At 34.6% G+C, this 12,543-nt stretch overlaps 1 protein-coding gene across 4 annotated transcripts; it reads left to right on the forward strand.

The window, feature by feature from the left end:
- Window positions 1-617: 617 nt before the first annotated feature.
- Window positions 618-12,469, forward strand: LOC128220226 (uncharacterized). Of its 4 annotated transcripts, XM_052928528.1 has the most exons (11): window positions 618-1,027; window positions 3,802-3,928; window positions 4,317-4,394; window positions 4,831-4,908; window positions 5,314-5,348; window positions 5,651-5,744; window positions 5,888-5,911; window positions 7,408-7,473; window positions 7,787-7,923; window positions 10,191-10,296; window positions 11,181-12,469. In XM_052928528.1, exons 1-11 carry the CDS (start codon window positions 638-640, stop codon window positions 11,345-11,347), a joined length of 1,302 nt encoding a protein of 433 aa, XP_052784488.1. In that variant the 5' UTR covers window positions 618-637; the 3' UTR covers window positions 11,348-12,469. The 4 variants fall into 4 exon arrangements, with proteins under 4 accessions (XP_052784488.1, XP_052784485.1, XP_052784486.1 ...); XM_052928525.1 differs by lacking the exons at window positions 10,191-10,296; window positions 11,181-12,469 and adding an exon at window positions 8,422-9,114; XM_052928526.1 differs by lacking the exons at window positions 10,191-10,296; window positions 11,181-12,469 and adding an exon at window positions 8,422-9,114 and having other exon boundaries at window positions 5,891-5,911.
- Window positions 12,470-12,543: the final 74 nt, after the last annotated feature.

The raw sequence follows: 12,543 nt of genomic DNA on the forward strand, positions 1-12,543 counted from the left end.
CTTGAGCTTATATGGAACAAAAAACCCGACTCCTCGATTACATCATCCAGTTAATCATTGTTTGTTTGTACCATAAACAATAACAAAAACTTGAGATAACTTGCACGATTTAAGTAGGAAATGCAAAACAATGACTTTAAACTTCCTTACATTCTGCGGGGATTATTAAAAGAATTACCATAAACGTCCAATATTTCCAATTTTTTTTCAAACATGAACCAGTTAAATCGCAGCTTACTATTCAGACCAGTATAAAAGCTATTGTATTAAAAAATCAAACTTAAATGATATAGAAACGCATAGACATTGAATTAGATTTTCATTTCAACAAAATATCGTTCCTTTGAAATAAAAACCAACAACTATTTTACAAACTAATATCAGACGCAGAAATATTCGAGTATTTTTTAACACTTGCATTGCTCAACTCAACAAGTTGATGTTTAATTGCTCTATGCATTTGATTAATAAAGTCGTTTTCGTAGAACTAATTATCTAGGACAACAAACGCGATATTAAACACCGAGCAGCGAAGTTCAATACCTATCTTATATACACTCAATTCACAATTCATGTAACACTCGCAGCTGTTTAGGTCCTGTCATTATTGCTTTCTATGAGTTCGCATAACATAAAAATGGTACAAGTGTCAGAAGGGGATACTATGGACGTCGAGTGTCAGATTGCTGGAGCAGTTCATGATGCTGAGTCTGAGATTTGTGAAGACTGTTTAAATAAGATCGATAAATGGGGTATAAACATTCGTTCTGATACGCGGAAACAACATCTGTCGATGGCCATCAGTTTTCTGTTATGCATTGTCAGCCTAGTTGCCTGTGGTTGCACAGCCGCTCTCTACTTGAAGATACAGACGCAAGACTTCCGGAAGGAGCTAGTGGCGTCCCTTAAGGAGGAGTTCAGGGCTTCCCATTTGGATAAAAACATCGCGTTTACCGAATATCTTGTCGGAGCTGACCAGGAAGTTAATCATGACGAAGACGACTTTAAGGATCTGCATGCGGTAAAGGTAAGCCTTGACACACTGTCGTCTGCAAGTATAAACAATAACAGTAGATAGTGCAGTAGGCTACATAGATTAAGACACATGCAACATGTACATCGACGATTAGAGCAGTGTGCGTATACTACGTGATAAATTATGTCAAAAATGCTACGTCAGAAGGCAGCATGTTGCTTCGAATGATGACTAAAAAGAAACTCTTTTTTTTCTTCACCATTTTAAATGAAACAAAAAGCAGTCTATGTTGCTGAAAGAGACCCGCCTTCGTTTTATAAACGTTTGATTAGGTGAATAGCGTCAGACAAATCTGTTTCCAACATAATCTTTGACAGTGCACCATTAGGCGGCGGTTTTGTGAAAAGGTTTTATCTTTGTTTGAAGTCTTCATTTGAAGCAAAATTAGTTGCCTGTTGACGTAGCATTTATGACGCAGTTTATCACGTGGTATACACACACATTGTAGAGTCCCGATGGACAAAACGTTTTATTTAAAAATACGTTTTTATCAAGGAATGAACTGTTTTATTGCATTATGACATAAATGAATTGATGAAATAATAAGCGTTTGGTTGTCATGCCTTTCTAGATTAATTTTGGACCAGATACGATATTTACAACGTTTGAAATGTCCTCATCAAATAATAAAACAATGCAAACGTAGATTTACAGAAGGGCATGAACGTCGTCTGTATGTTTACAATGTAAGGACTGCAGTACAATCTGCCATGGTATCTATTTCCCTTGTGTACTCTTATTCCCTAAATTGATCGGTACTCAAGTGTATTTAATTTCTTGAAAGACAGTGTTTTTTTTTGCATGAATGTTTGATTTTCGAAAAACATTTATTTAACCGTTTTATAAACTTCCTTGATATACACCGAGTGTCCTTAAATGGAATCGTGGCTATACATAGAATAGGCCCTTAACATTTAAATCAAGATCATAACTTTCAAACACGTGCCACTTAATCCAGACCACAGATTGACCTTGTTATAGTATTTCTGTTGTATGAGGAAAAACCTTTGTTTTAGTAACAAGTACATTTGTGCATGTCAAACTGCGAGGCAAAAACGACGCAAATGTTAAATGCTAATTGCAGTGCAAATGCTTTATCCTAAGATTTCATTTAATATAAAAATATATCCTGAATAAATTATTCTGTGTCTGGTGAAGCGTTGTTTCTGAGTAGATAAACTAAATGAACTATTCCCTTTAGACGAAACTGAAAGTAGATGCACTCAGTGATCGTTTTTTGTATGAAAGAAGAACGCAATTTAATGGAGTATACACACACGCGACACAAAACTCCGTCGCACTTAGTTTAAATCTGTAGCCATTCTGATCGTCTGCACTACAAGAAAAATAATAGCCTCAGTCATGTTAATATTCTCTAGTTTAGGTTTAAAGCTAGGTTTTAAAAAGGTAGGGTGCTACAGAAGAGGGACAGGGTTGCTAAGGGGGGGGGGGATATCACGTAGTCTCGGGTTGTGAAGTACTTGAATGTTATGAAAATAGCAGAAAATTTAGGATTTGCATTCGACTGAAGCAATATTAGGCTTCAACAACCAAATATTAAAAGTTTGCATGTGTTTGTAATACTTGTATACGTTTATTAAAGAGGAGCAACATTTGAAAGTCTGAAGCATGAGTCTATGAGTTCAGACAGGTGTAAATGCTGCTCTCCATGGTTGCAGAGGGATGCTATTATAAAGGAAAGGATGCTGCACCCTTTATACTCTTTATAGCTTAAATCCATATATTATATAGGGACAAATTAAAACATCAAATTGCATATGTTTTTATGTCTTTGATAAAATATCTTGCAAGAAACGTTTCAAATTGTGGATTACTATTTACTTAAAATACTACTAGTACTAATCGGTAACATAAACGCGGAAGATATATCATAATATGCACTTAACCCAGTTCAATTACTGTCTAATGTCTTGATAACGTCTACTTAAAAAAACAATATCAATTACAATAGTAACTACAAAAACACTGATATCAGTTTTCAAAATAAACTATATAGGCCATGTCCTTGTCGTTGAAATGCAATGGCACACGTAATATATTTAGCATGGTATAAGCACGATTTAATCATTATAAAGCTTAGCTAAGATCTAAATTTAAATCGTAATAGGTGAACCAACAGCTCGGGTCAGGACGTTCAATAACTTTCAATAATACATAAGTAATAAACCAGGGCCCATATGTTCTAACGTCTTGAGTCGGAGTTTGAGACGCACATTCAGAAAGGTTACTTTCTAAATGAAAGAAAAGGTCCTCAATTTCATTTGACAAAAGTGTAATGCATCGCGTTAAATCTAGTGTTATGTTACAACATACAAGATCAAGAATCTTTATTTAAAGTCGGGTATGGGTTAACAAGATACATTAGCTCAATGAGCTATTTTCCGACATGTTACATACTTTGCAATTATCTTCGTCAACATTTTTCTTACTCATAGTTCACAATATTAGCAGTGTTTACCCTAGATCTCTATTACTCCTTAAACAGTAAAACTTTTTCAAATAGTAACATAATTTTCTCTAATGCATTAAGCAATGATTGAATGATTTTAATACAAAATAATTAACTTATATATATCAAATGTCACATTTAAAAGAACGGTTTTAAACACCACTATTCTATATGAATCAACCGGCTTTGCCCCACTGGTACACAGTGCAGTTTTATTTAATGCCGAACTTGCAATTGTTATACCAAATTATAACAAATAGTTAAATGTCTTAAATTGTACTTATATTGCTCACAGAAAATGCTTGCAAATCCCCGGGACAGGCGCGGCGGTGCATCCAGTGGAACGCAAGCTCAAGATATAAAGAATAGCGGCGGCAAGAAAAGGGGAAAGAATGGCAGACGAGGAAAAAAAAGAAATAAATGTAAGATGGCATGTCTGAAAGTCATTTCCATATCGTGTGTATGTCAGACTTATTTTTATATTTATGTGTATAGGGAGGTTTGAATACTTTAATTGCAGATTAATTTCCAAAATTGTAAGAGATGCTACCCAGTAAGTTTGAAATGAAGTTTTATTGCATTGGTGCATGGTAGTGCCTTCATACTGAAAACGTAATATAATTATAATACAATGAAATTAAAGGTGATGAGTCGAACATTCAAAAATATCCCTATATACGGACACAAGACATATAAGTTTTCCTTTGAAACGCCCTATTAATATTACGCAAGAAATAATAATGTATTTGAGTACTGTATAATAATCACATTGTGGGATTAATTTAAAACTAAGCGTTTGTTTTATACTAGGTTGTAAAAAAGAAACAATAAAAAAGGCTGTGGCGGACGAGGTGGCGAAATTGAAAAACGACATGAGAGAAATTCAAGGTAAATTGTCACACTCTTATTGATATTCCTTTAAAATAATACAATTCATAAGAAAATTATCTTTCATCGATATTTTTAAATTTGCTTGGTGTCATGCGGGATTATCCGTTTGACATTTGAATCCCTTAAGCTGCATCTTGTTTCCTTTAACCGTTCCAACGCGTTAACCCAACATTTATTGTTGCAGTTTAGCATAATTCAACCGCAAACTATTAAACGTTTGCTTGTCCATTTAAATAAAGTCATTCAAGAAAACAAACACGATATTTATGTTGGTGGACCTTTCCCTGTATTATAATTCAATGTATGTTTGTGTGTTAAAGTATGCAAATAATACTTTTTGGAAAAAAAATACTGATTTTAAATAATAGAACTTCGAATATAAATTAATTTGATATACTGCATAAATAAATACAACCCATTTGTTTTACACTAGGTTGTACAAACGAAACAATAAAACAGGTTGTGACAGACGAGGTGGGGAAATTGAATAAAGACATAGAAGAACTTCAAGGTAAATAGTCAAACCGTAATTGATATTCCTTTAAAAATAAGACTATTTTTTATCGATATTATTGAGAATTTCCTTGTTGTCATGCGGGATTATGCGTTGGACATTTGAATACTCCAAGTAAACTTCTGTTTCGACTGCCCGTTCAACGGCGATATCTGAACACGTATTGATACAATTAGGTATCATACTATTGCTGCTTGACTTGTGTCTGCATGATAATTAAATGTATGTGTGTAAGTAAGGTGATACAATTTATATTATTTAATAATTCTTATTTAAACAAATAGTGATTTTACATGAAAATGCGATTTGATATTTATTATTTCAAGTTTAGATATATATATGTTAGATAAAACCCCAGCGTTTCCCAAATGTGCTTCAATCGAAACGTGTTTTTTCTTTCAGTCGAACTGAGATCTGAGACACAACGCCGTCAAAATGTACGTAAACAAACGCACACATTTTGAAGCTCTCAAATAAACCAAGCATCATGTCTTCCCTTCTATTTTTGTTAATGATATCATATTGCTTTTGGATCATTGGTTTCAGAGCTTTGTCCTCCAATACAATTAATTATATGTTAGATACAATCTCTTTTAAGTTATTGATATTAATTGACAGATTTTATTTATTTCTGTGGGCGTTGGTACTTAACCTATCAAGAAAAAACAACAACATATTTTAATGTAAACAATATGGAATAAATCGCTTTATGAATTTTCTTTTCTTGTCCCCCTTCCAGTGGTTGTCCATTGCACATTACACGTCATTTATTGACGAAGAATATATTGAGAAGATACTCGGAAAGCTTGACGATGGGAATCTTCACAACGCAGGTGAGTCTTTAGTTGAACGCATTTTATCTGTTCCTCAATTACATGCGATTTCTGTGTTAAAATTTGTTTTTCAATATTACTAAAACATAATTGTTGGAAACCTACTAGTATCTTACAATCTAATTAATTGAATACGTAATTAGCAGGTGAACGATCGCCACCAAAAAGTATGTATAAAACACATGTATTGCAGACATTAGCCTCTATCTCGCATTTTCATATACTCTGACCTATCACCAGAGCTTGGTTTATATTCTAATAGTCTATTAAATTTTAATCCTGGTCACGTACAGCTACAATTTCAACTGCGTCTGACAGTTGATTGACTTTACCGTCAAAAGACTTATGTACATGAAAGAACACTTTGGATCAGAATTGTAATAGAATTACAAACACATTTTCGTTTTTCAATGTAGTGGCAAAATATCTAGGAATAAATACTCCTATATAAAAATCAAACATTCAAAATGAGTTAGCTATTAATCACATAAATTATTTGCAACTATTTCAAGCTTTTAATTAATTGATTATTCAAGATAAGTGTTTCCCTAAGGTACTCTCAGTAACACATTCGGGTGGCTTATTTACAGTTATTCCATGCAGAGTGAATTTTTCTTGCACATTTCTTTGCAAACCATTCTAGTTAAAGAGTTGTTTACGACACACGCAACTCTCCCAGTGTGTGTATACCACGTGATAAATTGCGTCATAAATGCTACGTCGGAAGGCAATATTTTGATTTGAAAAAAATACTTTAAACACAATTACCTTCCCTATATCTTCACCATTTTAAAAGAAACAACGCACAGACTACGCCATTTACCGAGCACTGCCTTCGGTCTTTTTTCCCGTGTTTGATTGAGAGTTTAGATTCTTTAAACACTTTGACAAACTTTTTCACAACACGGCCGTCTGACGGAGCACTGTTAAAACATGATTTTAGAAACAGGTTTGTCGAAGTGTTTGATGAAACTAATGACTTTATCAAATTTCGGTAATAAAACAAATGCGATTCTCTTTAAGCGGCATAGACTGCCCTTTGTTTCATTTAAAATGTGTTGTAAAAGAAAAGTTATCTTTGATTTAAGTCTTTATATTAAGCAAAATGTTGCCTTCCGACGTAGCATTTATGACGAAATTTATCACGTGATATACACACACTGTCTCCCATGGAGTTACATTCGCTAGTATGAATATTTCACCAAGAAAAGAGTTTGTGTACAGTGATTCCAGGTTCGACCTTCTTTGTATTGGCCTTTTTAATTCATACAAAGCTCAGTTCAAAGATATTTAAAAACAATACATAACATGTAACTTTCTGCAAAATTAAAGAAAACCTTAAGTGCTTGGGTTAAGCAGTTTTGTGAGGAAATCATAATCAAGCTATTTTGTGGTAAAAATAATTGAAAGACTTATTAATACAATTGAAAGTAATTTTGTTAAACTAGGACGAGTATTGTTGTTTTCTCAGAGCACCGACTGTCGGTTGCAGCTAAAGAAATCCTATTTACGCTCTATAAAAGTTCCATATAGTATACGTGTAAGACAATTTTGGCAACACAACGTGATGGAACATGACTCATAAAGTATCATCCTTTTCTTACAAGTGCATGTAGATTACAAACACGACACTTACATTACAAAGTCAATATTTGATTTTCAGCGTTAGAGAAGGAAGTCCCCTCCCTGAACGGAATCTTGAACAGGGGTTCGTCTTTGCGAATAAAGGGTAAAATATAGCGACTTTCTATGCTATGGTGCTATGTAAAAACAGTGTTCATACAATACTATACATATTCAAGATAAAAACACTTCGACCATTTTGGTCAGATAAAGAGATGCGTCAGACTCGTCTTAATAAATATAATATATATTTGAGCAATTGAATAATCGTCTTTGAACTTATTCGCCCAATGCAGTCCAACAAGCAATACACATAACGACAAACACAGCTTTATGCATATTATAATGTTCGTTCATGATTACATACTGGAATAAGAGCCTTAGAACGGTCAGAGAATTCATATTTCACTATGTTTCAGATGCACCTGGGGCACTAAACGTGTTCACGGAAGCTTCATGGATGAAGAACATGTCAGGTGAACAACTCTTCGACTTGAATAGAGCAAACGGCACATTCAGAGCAAGGATAACTGGGCTATACCACGTGTATGCACATGTAAGTATATCGCAATTAAGGTTTCAACTAGCATTATATCACAATTATTATTTCAAGATTGCTATGTTTTATTTCAATAACCGGTGGTATTTTTCTACGTTCCTGGTCGTGAAACACTTTCCATTGCAATAGATACCTAATACATCAGTCAATTGTAACCCCCCCCCCCCAGGTCCGGGGGTATACCGGGGATAGCCGGGGAAATGGGCCGTGTTTTTACCTTCCAGGTGGCCCCGCAGTGCCGGGTGAATGCGGTGGCTTTGTCTATGCGCCAAGTATAGCGGGGAATCGGCCTTACCTAGGGGCCCTGGGGTGCGGGGGCATTCGGGGGTTTTACCAGTAATTCGTCCCCGCAGGGCGGGGATTTTGCCCGGGATTGGCTGGACCGAAAGTCAAAGTCCCCGCTATTCCCCGGACCTGGGGGCCATGGTTACAATTGACTGGTGCATAAGTCGTGAATATGTCTTTGAATTGTATTGCCCTTTACTCTCATTACAGGTCCCATTTTATCTTGAGGATAGACTTGGCGATAGTAAAGGGCAAGGACAAATCAAGCACATTTCTGTCGAACTTTTGCATGAAAACCGAGGCGTGATACGATCAATCGATGACTGCAACTTTAGCTACAACACAACTTCCTTCGCGAAAAATGCAACTCGTTCGAGGACGGCTAAAGATTTTCGGTATCTTCCTTGCCATCTTGGGGCTGTTATAAAGATTGATCAGAACGATACACTGACATTGGAGAACAAATACCCTGATAATGTGATAGTCACGAGTAATGATAAACTGTATTTTGGTGCAAACCTCTTTGCCAAGCTGTAAGCAAGTATTTCGAGAACAAATACGTTTGCGGATCGGCTGATTAGTATTCCTTTATTGTTTAAGCTGTTATTCTAACAATTACAACTATAATTTTGTAAGATTATATATATTGAAACTCCCGTAAATAACTCTGCAATACCCATCTGGTCTTTGCTTATGTATTTACTTGTTTTATTTATCTGCATATGTATACATATATCAAAACTGCTACACATGTAACTCTGTATATTTTGATCAGATCTCAGTGATTGTATTGACAATCAGTTTGTTGATATAATTGTATTTATCATTTGTTGCTATCGTGCGTGTGCCTTAAATTTGATACACTTGTTAAACAACAATGGTATCTCAATACAACGTGTTTGTTTATCTCAACAACCCCATAATCTATCGATTGAATATAACGTGTGCACCTAAAAGCCTTGTTACGACCCGTGAGTTGCTATATTAAAACATACGCAGTTAAAACATAATATTATAACATAATGCGTATTATAACATAATGCGTATTATAACATAATGCGTAAAATCTTAATGAATAAGAAGAGCGAGCAGGCATTAGGCGCGTATTATAACATAATGCGTAAAATCTTAATGAATAAGAAGAGCGAGCAGGCATTAGGCGCGTATTATAACATAATGCGTAAAATCTTAATGATTAAAAAGAGCGAGCAGGCATCAGGTGTTTGCAAAATTTGTTCTTATCTTAGCATGTTATCTGCAAGCGGGGTACCAAATTTATGACGTAGTGTCTGGGACTAATTGGGGGCCGATTGGCGATTGCTTGCTTAGACATGTAGGTTAAAATCTCATTTGGAATGAAGATCTATTTGCCTCACAAGAATTCTTGGGGTTAGGTTCAGATGATACCAAAACCGTTTGTATGTTTATGGTAATAATTGGAGTCCGATTGGCGATTGCTTGCTTAGACATGTAGGTTAAAATCTCATTTGAAATGGTGATCTATTTGCCTAACAAGAAACCGTGGGGTTAGGTTCAGATGATACTGAAACCGTTTATATGTTTATGTCACTTTTTACCTGCTGGCATATTATCCACGAAGTATGTACAAAGTCAAGTACCGCTGTATTAGTTTGAGATAGCCAAAGAAGGTACAACAATGTCACCTGTTACTTTTCAAGTTCAAGACCTGAAAATAAACAACGGCTCCGATGCTACTAAACAAAAATGAAGGAGTATATTAACAGCTGTTCATATATATTGCGGTTATTTTATTCGAGCTATGGTCATATACTATTTGTACCTTGACCGAGGAATTGTGGAAGCGAATTTTCATTTAGTTAAACAGCGTAAAAGTGAACACGATGCATGATTACATTAAATTGATCAAATGCAATGTGAAAGTGCATACAAGGAAATCTATCTTTAATGCTTTTTAGGCATGAAATTATTTGTAAACAAATGATAAAACACGTTTTTAGGCCCAGTTCAAGATAGGTCGCAAAGAAGGTATCGCGATGTTACACAGGAACCCGTCTGGTTTTGAACTGATTGACTGCTGGACGTGTGACAATAGCACATATAAAGGTAACATGAATCATAATTTGAAAGTATTTAAGGATATTTAAATGCGTTTCCATTTTGGGGAAATGCGTCATAGCCAAAACTGCAAGTCATTAAAGAAAGTTACAAGGCTTATATGGATTTGAGCAAAGCGGCATGAATAAGCAAATAGCTCTGCACAGTTGTGCACGACCCATTGGTGGCAATATCAGTCAGTGATGGTGATATTGTTATGAATATAATCAGACAAAAATAAATTTATAATTATATCAAAATAAATAATTTATTCACAATTTTCCGACTTAAACTGCCGTCTATGGTATAGGTTGTATTAATGTCAAAACCTTCAGTTTTAAAGCGACACTCTTATTCAAAATCAATACATACACATGTATAACAAACATCAGTTTTGACTGATAAACCTTTAACTGCTTACTAAATAATGCATTTATGGAAAATATTAATTACTGATTAGAAGATTGTAACCGTGTTTTTAAGAGCAGAAAGCGCAAAAATATTAAATGATTGATGAATGCTTAAAGATTTACTGTGATCTACTATAGTTTCATTAGGCAGACATGTCGTGTTTTATGCTCATTCCTTCAAATTAAACTCGGTATCCTTCATAAGAACCATTAATTTCGACATTTATTCATCCTTTTGGGAATATTAAAACATATTGTAAAATGTGGTAAATCTTATTTTGGAATAAGAGTGCATCTTTGACTTTAATCTTCCTATACACTTCGCAAAGAGTACATACCATGAACATGTTATCATACAATGTTTCTGTATAAATATAACATTACCATCATTTACCTCAGTGCCTTACAGGTACTATAGGGACATTGATTGATTTTCTTTAGGGCCTTACATGTACTATACGAACATTGATTGATTTACTTCAGGGCCTAACAGGTACCATACGAACATCCAAGAACCCTGTACAATGTCCGGGACTATTTTCATTGAGTCAGGGGAGACAATTGAGATAGAACTCTGGGATACCGAGAATGCTGTCAACTTGAAAAAGAACGAACTATACTTCGGGGCATTGCTTCTGCACGCCGTGTAGACGTTTCACGTGAACCGAGTTGGACCCACAAACACGCTAGTTCTGTGATAACCAAATATTTGATGCTTGGCGGCCCAATATATTGTTGGTGTCAGTACAAACAGAGTATTATTGCTTCCTGATTACTAATATTTGATACCGCTTAGGCCTAAACAAATGTTTGGTTAGGGTTACATCCTTTTCAGAAATAGGTAGGGTAGGTACGCTTTTTATTTTATTTTATTTTTCATTAGGCTTTCTATAAGAATGTCATTTTCATCATTGGAGAATGGTTTTAAAGTTATCTTCTGTATAAGCAATTAAGTTTATAAACTACATATTGAAAAGAAATTTAAAAAAAAAAAAAAACATTAGTATTTTTCTAGTTTTTCATTTTTTTTTTCAAACTGACTATAAAGACGGTAGGGTTGGCGCCTATTCCGTAGGTAGGGTCGGATAACCCGAACCAAATGTATTGTTTTAGGCCTTATATAATAAATATATAACTAGATATTGTCCTGCGAACGTTTAAGGATGAAGCAAGTGTGAATCTTTGGTTAAATTTTTAGAGCTACAAATACCGATTCGGTATTATTATACTTTGATTAATTTAAAAGAAAATGTTATACATTGTAAATAACGCAGACCACTCCATAGTGTTTACTTGTAAGTAAGAGTTCTCTTTCTTTCCAAAATCATTTTTGAATACATGTTTGCAATTGATAACTAAAACGTATCAGCAGACCATATCTTCTTTCGGACTTAGTGTCAATTGTTTATAGATTGTTTTGATATCTAGAATGAAAGATAACGAAATTAGTTATTGATGTTTAAACTCATGAAGGGAACTATGACTTAAGTTTGATTTGTTGTGTACATAACTATGTCTTTTATGCATTTGTATTCTTTGCATTCTCAAATAAAGACCATTGATATAAAAGCATTACAAACCCGGCAACACAATATTTACTGCGGTTCTTTTGAGAACACAACAATGGCAGAGATCTTTCCACCGGTCAATTTACGAAATACACATAATAAAAAAATCAGCGAATACTTTCAAATCATTTATATCAGATGCGCTTTATTGATATTCGAGTGTTCAATAGCGGGATTTCGCTTAACAGCTCTTAAGATATCCGTTGTACAAATAAACGTATCATATCATTGAGTCATTGCATTTAATGTGAAACTTGGAAGACTTGCGACCCCAATTA

Source organism: Mya arenaria, chromosome 15 (assembly GCF_026914265.1).
Source record: "Mya arenaria isolate MELC-2E11 chromosome 15, ASM2691426v1".
Classification (NCBI taxonomy): Eukaryota; Metazoa; Mollusca; class Bivalvia; order Myida; family Myidae; genus Mya; species Mya arenaria.